The 12,106-nt window shown below is 45.8% G+C and overlaps 2 protein-coding genes across 3 annotated transcripts in view; one reads left to right on the forward strand and one right to left on the reverse strand.

Moving 5' to 3' along the window:
- Nucleotides 1-1,940, reverse strand: part of PFKFB1 (6-phosphofructo-2-kinase/fructose-2,6-biphosphatase 1) — a 91,413-nt gene extending 89,473 nt beyond the window's left edge. The window contains exons 1-3 of one of the 2 annotated variants that reach the window (XM_016137309.2): nucleotides 1,686-1,940; nucleotides 1,069-1,142; nucleotides 274-412 (exon numbers count right to left, since the gene is read on the reverse strand). In XM_016137309.2, coding sequence (XP_015992795.1) covers nucleotides 274-301 — 28 coding nt within the window. In that variant the 5' untranslated portion in view covers nucleotides 302-412; nucleotides 1,069-1,142; nucleotides 1,686-1,940. Of the gene's footprint in view, nucleotides 1-273; nucleotides 742-1,068; nucleotides 1,143-1,685 lie in introns of those variants that run through there. The other variant, XM_036226694.1, reaches the window with a different exon arrangement.
- A 161-nt stretch (nucleotides 1,941-2,101) lies between these two features.
- On the forward strand, nucleotides 2,102-11,731 carry APEX2 (apurinic/apyrimidinic endodeoxyribonuclease 2). The gene is made up of 6 exons (XM_016137305.2): nucleotides 2,102-2,381; nucleotides 3,373-3,456; nucleotides 4,092-4,272; nucleotides 4,794-4,940; nucleotides 5,631-5,700; nucleotides 10,451-11,731. Exons 1-6 carry the CDS (start codon nucleotides 2,225-2,227, stop codon nucleotides 11,357-11,359), a joined length of 1,548 nt encoding a protein of 515 aa, XP_015992791.1. The 5' UTR covers nucleotides 2,102-2,224; the 3' UTR covers nucleotides 11,360-11,731.
- The last annotated feature ends 375 nt before the right edge of the window (nucleotides 11,732-12,106 follow it).

Genomic DNA, 12,106 nt, shown 5'->3' on the forward strand with positions numbered 1-12,106 from the left:
AATTAGAGAGCCTTCTAAAGGTACTAGGGAACTGCCTTTTGGGCCAGTGTCCCACAAAGACAGATCAGAATGGATAATAGATAGGTAGATAGGTAATTAGATATAGATATCATCTTTTCCCCAACTTTCCTACACCCTATAATGCACACTTCAAGTGACCACCTATATCGAAACAAACAAAAAAACAAACCCCAAAACAAAAATACTCTCCAGTCTACAGAACAAATTTGGATTTGTGCAACTTCTATATATTTTTCCTTATGTTTCACCTACCTGTTCTCCTATAAGTTTTTTCTTCCATTGCTAATTATCCAACACACGGCTTTCTTGCATTTAGACCCCCAAAGCAAGTCCAGTGGGTGGCATCAAAGAGGAAGCTTGGAGTCAGTCCTTCGTTGGTTCCCTGGGAAGGCTGGGGAAGTACCCTTAGTAAGAGAGGGGTGTGTGTGCTCTGTTGAAATATCAGATGTTGTAGTTGCCAAAGAAGTTTCTCAGCCACCCGAAGCTTTTTCTCTTCATGCCAATCATGTGTTCACCTTGCCCCAAAGGTCAGAACTAATATTAACAAGCCACTAAAGAATGGGGAAATTAAAACCAGCAACTGAGACAGGCAAGATCGGTATTTCCTTGGGGCTGAGTTTCGGACTGGTCTTCAGTGTAAATGGGCACAATCCCTTACTGGAAAGCAATGTGGCAATATAAAGCAAGAGCAATAAAAATGTTCATGTCCTTTGTCCTAGTTATCCCACTCCTGGGACTCAATCTTGAACTAATAACCACCAAAGCATGAAAAAGCTCAAAGCATCATTTTAAAAAATTTAATCACAGAGGTATTTTCTGAGATAACAACTGGAAAGTAACCTTTAAGTTCTCCAGGAGGAAAAGCAGCTCATCGAGTCTTTTCTGCAGATTTGAGGACGATGAATCTAAGGCTATAGAATTCTGGGAGGGGGGATAATTATGTTGCAATTCTGGGTGAGGAACCTAAGGTGCAAAGCTATGACTTTTCCCGGACATTGGACATATCTATTATTTCTATTTTTGAGTTCTCCAAAACAGGCCACTAACCTGTTGATGCTCTTGGTGAGGGGGCTAACAAGATGAATCAGACATGGTCACTGCTATCTCAAGTTGCTGGCAGTCTAGTGATAGAAACAGAAATCAATGGTAGCTGTGCAATGTGATAAATGCTGTGACAGATGGACCATAGCGTGCAGTGGGGGCCCAGAGGAAAAGATCTAACTGGGTAGGTGTGTGGTTAGGAAAAACTTACTCCAGAAAATATCCCTTGAGCTGAATTGGAAAGGGTTTGAATCCTGGCTCTACCACTTCTGTGAGACTGGGGAGAATTCACTCAAACTCTCTTACTTAGCGTTAATACTCCTTGAAGGGTTGTCCTGAGAATGAGATAATGCATACGGAAGAGCTATGGGCAACACTGCGAGACAGTGCGGTTTTGGAGCTTGGGTAGCTCACTTAAATTCTCGGAGCCTCGATTTTACTCAACTGAGAAATGGACCCAAGAGAAGGTATGTGTCAGGCCATGTCCTTAGATATGCTATAAGGCCCAAGATAACTAATGACTACAGGACGGGCTTGAGACAACCCCACCCCCATTCTTAGCCCCCTGCCCAATAAAGCCAGAGGACCTCTCCTAAGTCTTATTCTATCAGAGCACTTCTTACTGCTCCCTCCACTGGCGGCGATGTTCCCTTCGCGTGTCGCCCTCCCAACCGAAGCAGTTACGTCAGCTACTCCTAGGGAGGCAGCCCGCAGCCATTTGCGCGCTTGCCGGGCGATCTGTCACACTGGAGGCGGGGCTTCGGTCGCTGCGCGGTTTTGCTCAAGGTTCCTCTGCTTAAAAAGTGGCGAAATTCCACTTGTAAGTAGTTGGAAGCACCAAAGGGACTTTTGAGCAGGGCAGAAACGCAGCCAAGCTAAGGTTCTTAGGTGAAAGGAGCAAAACCCAAACTGGAGGACTTTCTCCCGCCATTCATTCCTTCTAGGCATCTGCACCGCCCCCTTCAGCTTCCGCCCCTCTCGCCAATGGGAACTGAGAGGCTCGAAGCCCCGCCCCACGTGCGTCCTACTCTGCCGTCGCACGCACGAGAAAGCCTGCGCAAATGCGCGCGGAAGGACGGGCCTGTACGTCCTCCGAGAGTCCGGCGATTCTCTTTCCCGTAGGTTCGGCGCGGTTTGGGAGGTGTTGCGTTTTGTTGTCAAGATGTTGCGCGTGGTGAGCTGGAACATTAATGGGATCCGAAGTCCCCTCCAGGGGGTAGTTTATGAGGAACCCAGCAACTGTTCCGCCATGGCCATGGGGCGCATTTTGGACAAGCTGGATGCTGACATCGTCTGTCTCCAGGAGACCAAAGTGACCAGTGAGCGCTCAAGAATCCAGGATCCCTACCATATTTTCCCCTTTATGCTAAATTTCCCAGCCTCTGCTCCATCTCACTTCACTTTCTCATTTCTCTGTCTTCAGAGGCCTCCCCTTAGACCCAATTTAGAATCCTGATCCCCTCCCATTCAAGCCCCTATTTCTCACTTCGACTAGATCTCCTAATTTCCACTACACCTCCTGTCCTCAGCAGAACCTTAATTCCCTACCCCTTGCAACTTCCATCCTCTCTCATCCTCTAACTCCCATTCATTCTCCCGCCCCTGCTCAGTCTCCCTAATTTTTTCCTTCCACACTGTGTCCCATCTCTCACTCTCAAGTCACACTCCCCAGTTCCTCCTTCCTACCCTCAGCTCAGATCCTTTAATTCCTACCCCATTTTTGTTCCCAGGTCAGACTCCTTAATTTCGTCTTTTTTACAGCTTCAAGTCAGATCCCTGGTTTCCCCTATCTCTACCCCCATCTCTTGTCCCATCTCTTCTCTCCAGGTCAGCACCTCTCGTCATTCTTACCTCAGCCCCACCCCAAGATCAGACTTCCAAATTAACTCTCCTTCCCACCCATCTTCTACCCCCACTCACTCCCCTGATTCCTTCCCTACCCCATGCAACTCCCTTCTGAGACCCCCTAACTACTTTTCCTTCCATCTCTCCAGTTCAGATCCTCTACTTCACTCTCTTTCCTACCTTCTACCTCCAGCTCAGATCCCCATTTTCCACTCCTAGCTCCCTCCTGTCACCTAGTCACCTCATCTCCTCTCATTTTATAGATTCCCCTCCTTCTAATTCTGATATTAATTCCCTCTCTAGTCCACACTTTTCTAGCTCCTCCTCTAATCATAGATGCTTCATTTTCTTTCTCAACTCTGACTCTGACGTGTATAAATAATTAACCTACAACTGTAATTCCAGCCTTTGTATGTCCTGGGTCTTAGTTTTATCTCTGACATAATCTTATATCTTTTTTCCCAGGGGATGTACTGACAGAGCCCCTGGCTATCATTGAGGGCTATAACTCCTATTTCAGCTTCAGCCGCAACCGTAGTGGCTATTCTGGTAAATGGGACTTTCTTGGGACTTTAAATTAGTGATGGAGGCAGATAGGGGGAAAGGGTTTCCAATATTTGATCAGAGGGTAATATGAAATTTAGGCTTTTAGTCCACAGAGCTAAAGCCATGTAAAATTATGTGAAGTATAAAATTATCTTATTGAATCTCAGAAGCACAATAGTGTGGTGGTTAATTGCTTGAGCTCTGGAGCCCGGGTTTGAATCCTAGCTCACTTCCTAGCTGTGTACCCTCTGGCAAATTAATCTCTTTATGCCTCAGGTTCCTGAGCTGGAAAATGGGGATAATGCCTACCTCCTAGGGCTATTACAAGGATTAACCTAATTAGTTCACATTGGAATGATAATAGCTAACATCTTTTGGACACTTCTTATATCTGTGTGCAACACTTAGAATATTAGTTGTTACAAATCTGTGGCTTTCGTAGATGAAGGAATCAAGACACCAGGGTTTGAGTAGAATTGCCCCAGGCTCTAGAGAACTATCAATGGCCTTTGAGTTAGGAGAATTGTTAATACAGCCATACTTGATGAAGATGACTCAGGTGAAGTGTGTGGGGGCAAAAGTCTGTGCAACAGGCTGTTGGTTGCCAGGCCTGTTTAGAGTACTCTGTCTGTCCCCAGGTGTAGCCACTTTCTGTAAGGACAGTGCTACCCCAGTGGCTGCTGAAGAAGGCCTGAGTGGCCTGCTTGCCACTCAGCATGGGAATGTGGGTTGCTATGGAAACATGGAGGCATTCACGCAAGAGGAGCTTCGGGCTCTGGATAGTGAGGGTCGAGCCCTCCTCACACAACACAAGATCCGGTAATAGCCCCCATTACCCTGTCACTGAGCACTGCTGGTTCTACTCTGTGGTGATTCTGAGGCTAGACATGCATTCACGGTAGAAAACTTCCCAAACTTGCATTTCCTGGACTTCAGTTCTAGCGGACTACTCACTATACGACCCTGGGCAAATCCTATTCCCCTTTGAGCCTTGAGTTCCCCATCTCTGCAGTGGGTGGATGACCAGTAGGTCCAGCTCTTATTACCAGAGGCACTCCAAAAGCAGCTTAGCCAACACTAATTCATTGCCCCAAGCTGCTCTTTTTCTGGGTGTCTTATCTTTGCAAATGGCAGCACCATCACCTGGTTTATCTGGGTGTCATCCCAGATGCCCCTCTCCTTGCTTCATCCATAGTTAGTCCCCAAGTCCTGTGCATGCCAGCTCATTCATGTCTGTCTGTGTTCATCCCACAGACAACCATTCATTGTAAGCCATATGATGTGTGGAGTAGAGGCTTGAAAATGACTCCTTTGGGGGGGGGGCTGTCTCTAATCCCCAGCACATGGGAAGGGAAGGAGAAGACCTTGACCCTAATCAACGTGTACTGTCCGCACGCGGACCCTGGGAAGCCTGAGCGGCTAGCCTTTAAGATGCGCTTCTATCACTTGCTGCAGATCCGAGCAGAAGCCCTCCTGGCAGCTGGCAGGTACTGCAAAGGTGGGCGGCAAGGCTTCCTTGAGTTTGTCTTGGGATCTTTGTCTTTTGAGTTTCTTCACAGGCTAATTGCAGACACCAGCATACCTAGCTGAATAGGCCTTGCTCTCTAAGAGCTGTGAGGAAGACATAAATATGAGTTTTGTGTTCAGATACCTATCCCACCTCCTCCTTTTACTTACTGAGAGCCCCAAAAGTGGTCCTGCCTTTATTTTCTCTTTTGCCAAATGAATGTATGAATCCCTACCTCATAGAATAGTTTTAAGGATGAAATGAGATGAGGAAGATAAAGTGCCTGGGAGCAAATAAAAAGTGTTATCTCAGGGAGGGACAGGAAAGTGAGGGGGGTTAAACCAAGGGATTCTTCCTAGAGGAGGTAGTATCTGAGCTCAACTTTGAAGGACCAGAAAGATGCCATTAGGCAGAGATCACTGAGAAAGTAATGTCAGACGGAATGATGTCACCTTTGGAGGTCAGAATTGGGTTGATCAGGTGTAAAAGGCAGCAAGGTTATGGTATGGTTGATGAGGTAGGATGCTATGAGTTGCTGTTGGCTCTTACCTTGGCCTCAATATGTGAGGTGGTCTATCTGAGCTCTTGGGTCCAGGAGGAAATAGATGGGCCAGGACTACTGCTTCTCTCTCTTCAATGACCAGTTGATAATCCATATTATGTTTTACAGCCATGTGATCATTCTCGGTGACCTGAACACAGCCCACCGCCCCATTGACCACTGGGATGCAGTCAACATGGTAAGCCTTATTCTAGGCCTTCGGCCTCCTGACTGTGGTTCTGTTCAGCCAGCAAACCAATGCTGGTCTTTTGGCCCAGGGCAGCTTCCTTCATGGAAAAGTAAAAATAGTATTCTCGAAGCACTGAGGATTGTTCATTCATTCAAAAGACATTACTGACCCTACCTTCCCCTGGCCCTGAGCAATATGCTGTGGACTCAGTTCCCACTTGGTTCTGGGCCTTGACCCTTCTAAGCTCTCTGTGTGGTGATAGGCTATGGACACATAACCAGCCAATTATGGAATGGTGTCTTTAGGCTTGAGGCAGAGATAGAAGCCCAGGAGGCTAGGGAGACCAGAATGGGATTCTTGCGCCAGGCTGGACATAAGGAGAGGCATTTAAAATGTTTGAATCTTAAAAGATTAGTAGAATAGAGCTTTGGGGTGAGGGCAGCAATGCATTCTAGCATGAGAAAAGGCTGTGAGGTGAGAATTTGCCTGGTGTGCGTGGGGAGCTGTTAGTGGGTAACATGGGAAAGGAGATGAGAGGCAGGAAATGGGGCTCCTTTGGGGGCAAGATTTTAAGGGCCTTAAACTTGACATTGCCTTGGTCATTTTCCTGCTTATGAACCTTCAACACCTCCTTGTTACCTCTGATGTAGAGAAAACATCTAGGTTTTGCATTCAAGGCTCTTTCTGGTCTATGCTCATCTTTTTCCCCCACTTTTTTAAAATTATTTTTATTTTAGTTTCAAGTGTATAGTACATTGGATAGACATCTATATAGTTCGTAAAATGATCCCCCCCAGTTGCTCCCTCCCTTTCCTGACCCTCCACCTAGCCAATGTATTAATGCTACTGCATTCCCTATACTGTGTTCCCCATCCCCGTGACCATCTATCAGCTACTGATTTGTTCTTCTTTAACCTTTCACCCCATTCTCACAGCCCCCCAAATCTCCCCCTGTCACCAAATTGTCCACTATATTTGAGTCTGTTTTTGATTAGTTTGTTTTTTTTATTCCTTAGATTCCGCATATAAGCGAAATCGTATAGTGTTTATCTTTCTCTGTCTGACTTAAATACCTTCTAAGTCCATCAAAGCAGTATCTTTTTCCATTCCTTTTCTTTTCATGTGTAGGGGCCTTGTTTTCTTATCCTCTCAGCTACTCTATATTTTGGTTGGAGCTCTTCATTCTTTTCCATTTAAGGTACTTTCTGATAGGAATGTAGTTATTCCTGTTTTTGATACATGTTTTTTCTTCTTAAAGAAGTACCTCCAACATTTCCTGTAAAACTGGCTTGGTAGTGATAAATTCCTTTAGCTTATTTTTGTCTGGGAAACTCTTTATCTGTCCTTCAAGTCTAAATGATAGCTTTGCTGGATGAATTATTCTTAGTTGTAGATACTGGGTCTTCATCCCCTTGAATATTTTTTGCCAAGCCCTTCTGTCCTGCATAGTTTCTTTTGAGAAATCAGCTGCCAGTCTTATGGGTATTCCCTTTTGAGTAATTATCTGTTTTCCTCTTGCTGCTTTTAATATTTTTTCTTTGTATTTAACCTTGGGAATTTTAATTATAATGTATTTTGGTGTGGGCCTCTTTGGATACCTGAGTTTTAGAATTCTCTGACCTTCCTGAGGTTTTATGTCCATTTCCTTCACCAGGTTAGGGAAGTTTTCCATCATTATTTCTTTGAACAACTGTTCAACATCTTGATTTTCTTCAGTTACACCGATCAGATATTCGGACCCTTAATAGTGTCCTATATCCTCTTAAATTATTTTTATAGTCTTGGCATCTTATCTCTTGCCATTCTGATTGTGTGTCCTTGGCTTTCCCATCCTCTAGGTAGGACATTTGATCCTTTTCTTTATTCACTTTGTTTGTTCCTTTGTTTATTCCATTTAATATACTTCTCATCTCAGGTAATGTTCTTCATTTCAGACCAGTTACCTTTTATAATTTCCATTGCCATTTTTATGTTTTTTTTATCTCTTTGCTGAATTTATCTATACTTCCCAAAAGTTCATTGAACATTTTTATAATGAGTGTTTTGAACTCTGCATATGTTAGATTACTTGACTCCATTATATCTTGATCTCTGCTCTGTTCTCTCATATGGTTTCTACTTCTGTCTTCCCATTTTGGCTGCCTTTCTGCGTCTGTTTCTATGTACTAAGCAAAGCTCTTAAGTCTCCCAGTCTTATTAGTGTGGATTTGTGAAGTAGGTATCTAGTAGCACAGTCCTGAGAGGGGTTTAGCTGTAGGCCAAATTTAGTCCAAATCTCTACCCCTCCGGGGCCACCTGTTAAGATTCAGCAAGCAATCCACAGATGCTTTGCTAATAGTTGCCTCAAAAGGCCACACCAGGAACCACAGTCAGCTGCCTCCAGTGTGAGTCTAGGCACTGCACAGCAAGAAGTACCTGACTCGCCAAGGATACCCCTGGATGTGGCTTAGGTGGGCCTGCGAGTTGTGGGAGCAGGGGTTTCAGGGAATCCTCTGAGTGGAACGACCTCTGTTATCCAGTTTGATGACTTCAAGGCTATGGCAACGCTGTGTCTGTGCCCTGGGAGAGGGGAGGGTTCAACAGGGAACAAGGGATACTGCCAGCACTTCTGTACAGAGGAGTCTTGCCTTGGCCCTCACCCCGACAATGCCTCCCTGTAAGTCCCTGGTGCCCCCTGCGCACAGACAAATCAGCATTGGTGCTCCAAGTGAGGAGGTCTGTCACCGTGAAAATTCGCTCACAGACGTGGCCCCTTTAAGAGGCTTCTGCCACAACCTCCATCTCACTCAGCCGCTGGAGAGTAGGCAGCCCTGCATCCTCGCCCCTTCTTACTTTCTGCTGTTGCAGGGTGATTTCTTAGAGTTTTCCTTATTTGTATGGCTCGTTCATCAAGATCCCAGGACATTTTTCCTTGCTGTTTCTTGTTTCCGTCACAACTTTGATTTGGTTGCCAGAGGGATGAACAGAGCCTCTATCATCTATGCCACTTTTTCCCCCCTCCATTTTCATCTTTAGTACCTCTATCCACTCTGTCCACTTCATCCAGGTTGTCTTCTGTCTTTCCATTGAAAAATTATTCTAATTTTCGCTTTTCTCGCTATACTCTGAATTGATGGACATCCCCTTCCTTTTGTTTTTTTTTTCCCCTGAGTGCTTCTAGGCCAATGGTTCTAAACTCCTGAAAGCATGTTATAAGAAGGAGCTTTTACAAAAATATCAATACCTTGACCAATTAAATCAAACTTTTGGGTGTCAGGACAAGGTAGCAGTATGTTTTAAAAGCTCCCAGGCTGATTTTATTGTACAGTCAGGTTTGAGAACTACTTCCCTATATCTAGAAGCCAGTTCTCATTTTGCCTTGCCTCATGAGTTGGGGGTGGGGAGGTTTGGTAACTTTGGTTGGCATAGTTCAACTCAGCACTTGCTTTGTCCCAAAGAAGGGGCTGTAAGAAGATTTATTGATTAATTTGCAGAAGAGCCACATAAACGTAGATGTGGCTCTCAGCTGGTAAAATGAGCAGAAATGAGATAATGGTGGTGGTGGTGCGATGGGGAAGGGGGTGTACACTACAGAGTATAAGCCTTCAGTCCCTCCCTACCTTTTTCCTCATCAGACATTTACTCAGCTTGTTCTTTTTTGCTTCCCGTGATAGTGTCATGTGCCTTCTCTCCTTAGTTAAGAACTATCCTAGATCTAAGTGTACCTCTTATCCTCTTCCTTTCAGGAAAAGGGAACCAATACAACTGGGTCACATGACACTCTTTCCAAAATAGCAGAATATGCCCACTTCCTGCAAGACCGATTCTTCTAGTCTTCTTATCTCCCTAAATAGCACCATCATCCCTATGGTTGCTCTAACCAGAAGCCTGGGAATTGTGTTAGTATTGTCCTTCTCTACCCTCTTTCCCACATTTAGTTGGTCAACATGTATTGTAGAGTCTAGCTCCAAATTATCTTTTAATTTCATTTTTCTGTTCATCTAGCACCACCCTAATCTAAAAATCTGTCATCTCTTGCTTGCATGAACTAAAATTATTATCTCCTGCTGGTATTCTGGCCCCAAGTCTGGTCTCCCCTCAATTTTGGGGGGGTATGCTGTCCCTTCCTTCCACGGGCCTGTCTTCTCTCAATTTGTAACACTCTATGCTGGATTACTTTTGTACAGCCTTTACTTCTCAACTCCAGATCACTTCTTGAAAGGAAACCTTGTTCATCCCCAGAAGGAGATCAGTTTCCCACTCTGTCCCTAGCTTCATACCTGGCACATAATCAGTGTTCTTTGAACATTTGTTTCATCGAATGAGTGAGTGGGTGGATTGGATAGATGGATGAACTGGGGAGCAGAGCCAAAGGAACTATTAAGACATGGATCTTTGGAGCCCTCACCTCATGGAGAGATGGTCAGTTAGGGCTTTGACACAAGATAAGCCAAATAGAGCCAGAGGGTTTACACGAAAAGGCAATAGTCTTCTTAACTCCTGGCCCTAGCCCTACTTTGTAGAGGCAACCACTTTTAACTTCCTATTTTCCATTCTTTTGGTGAGCAATTCTGAGAATTGCTTTGATTAAGCAAATAACAAATCAGTAAGGAGGGAAATTGAATCCCAGCTTTGCCAATTTTGGACTGTGTGACCTTGAGCAGTAGTCTTTGGAATAACCATGTTTTCTTGTCCATCAATTGAAGCAGTTAGTCTTAGTCCCTTCCAGTTTTAGTCATCTAGTTCTATTTCTTTCTTTATCTCCTTTCCCCTTTTCCAGGAATGCTTTGAAGAGGACCCCGGACGCAAGTGGATGGATGGCTTGGTCAGTAATCTGGGTTGCCAGGCTGGGTCCCATGTAGGGCACTTCATTGATAGCTACCGCTGCTTCCAGCCCAAGCAGGAGGGGGCCTTCACCTGTTGGTCAGTAGTCACTGGTGCCCGCCATCTGAACTATGGCTCCCGGCTTGACTATGTACTGGGGGACAGGACCCTGGTTATAGACACCTTCCAGGCCTCCTTCCTGCTGCCCGAGGTGATGGGCTCTGACCATTGCCCTGTGGGTGCAGTCTTGAGTGTGTCCTCTGTGCCTGCCAAACAGTGCCCACCTCTTTGCACCCGCTTCCTCCCCGAGTTTGCAGGCACCCAGCTCAAGATCCTTCACTTCCTAGTTCATCACAAACAAGATCCTATGTTCAAGCAGTCAGCGCTGCAGCTCAGCAATCAAACCCAGGTACAGATGCGCCAAAACAAAGCCCACATGCGTTCAACCAGGCCTCGGCCAAGTCAGGCTGGCTCCAGCAAAGGCCAAAAAAAACTGATGAGCTACTTCCAGCTGCCCTCCAGCCATCCTCAGGTTTCTCCTAACTTGGAGCTTCCTAGCCTGGATGCCCTTGTGACTCCAAAGACCACAGAAGACAAGGTAATGGCCAAAGTGGTGGAGGTACAGACCAAGGCTTCAAAGGCAGAAGATGAGAAGGACCTACGGACCTCGTTTTGGAAGTCAGTGTTGGGGGGGCCCTTACCCATGCCCCTCTGCAGGGGCCATGGGGAGCCATGTGTGATGCGAACTGTGAAGAAGCCAGGACCCAACCTGGGCCGCCACTTCTACATGTGCGCCAGGCCCCGGGGTCCTCCCACTGATCCCTCTTCCCGCTGCAACTTCTTTCTTTGGAGCAGGCCCAGCTGAACCAACGCAGGCCTAGGGATGTCTGGCATGGTCAACCCTGTACATGATCTGAGGCCCACACTCCTAAGCTGCCACCTCCTCCTTCAAGGCTTCTTTCCCAGCCTTCTCCTCTTCCACCTACCTCAGGGACCCTTCTGTTTCTTTTTTCCCTTCCTCCTCTAAGGTCTCTCTTCCTCTCTCTTCTCCCTGCCAAGCTCCTCTTCATTGGTGAGCTTCTAGTGCTTTAATGTTGTGACCCAGTCCCCCAGCCCACTTCCCACCTTTCCTGTAGGAAGTACATAGGAACCAGTTGCTTTAAGAAGATTTTAAACTCTTTCCTTCCTTGGAAAATGTATCTGTGCCTAAATAAAGCCTCTGTTTTAGTGCACCATGTCATGTGGACATTTTGGATATGCTCTATGAATTTGAGTCAGATGTTTTCTTAATATTAGGTTTGTCAACTGCCTATAGCTCTCAGGGTGCGGAGAGGAAGGAGGAGTGATGCTCAACATAAAGGGCTCTGCTGAGTTGTAGAGGTTCTCTGCACTGCTGAGGTTGGATCAGCAAGGGAGGTGGGTATGGTGTGGCAGAAAGCTTAAGTGGGCTTTGTGGCCATAAATCAGCATTTCTCAACTGGTTTGTCCAACAGCTGCCACAAATGAGTTACAGAGTACAAAGAGGTAGGTCCTTCAGCTTTAGAGTTTCCAGGCACAAGTGTCAGGAAAGAATGCCTCCTAGTCGACCCAAGTGTGCCATGCCAATGTTTTA

Source organism: Rousettus aegyptiacus, unplaced genomic scaffold, assembly GCF_014176215.1.
Source record: "Rousettus aegyptiacus isolate mRouAeg1 unplaced genomic scaffold, mRouAeg1.p scaffold_m13_p_9, whole genome shotgun sequence".
NCBI classification, from domain to species: Eukaryota; Metazoa; Chordata; class Mammalia; order Chiroptera; family Pteropodidae; genus Rousettus; species Rousettus aegyptiacus.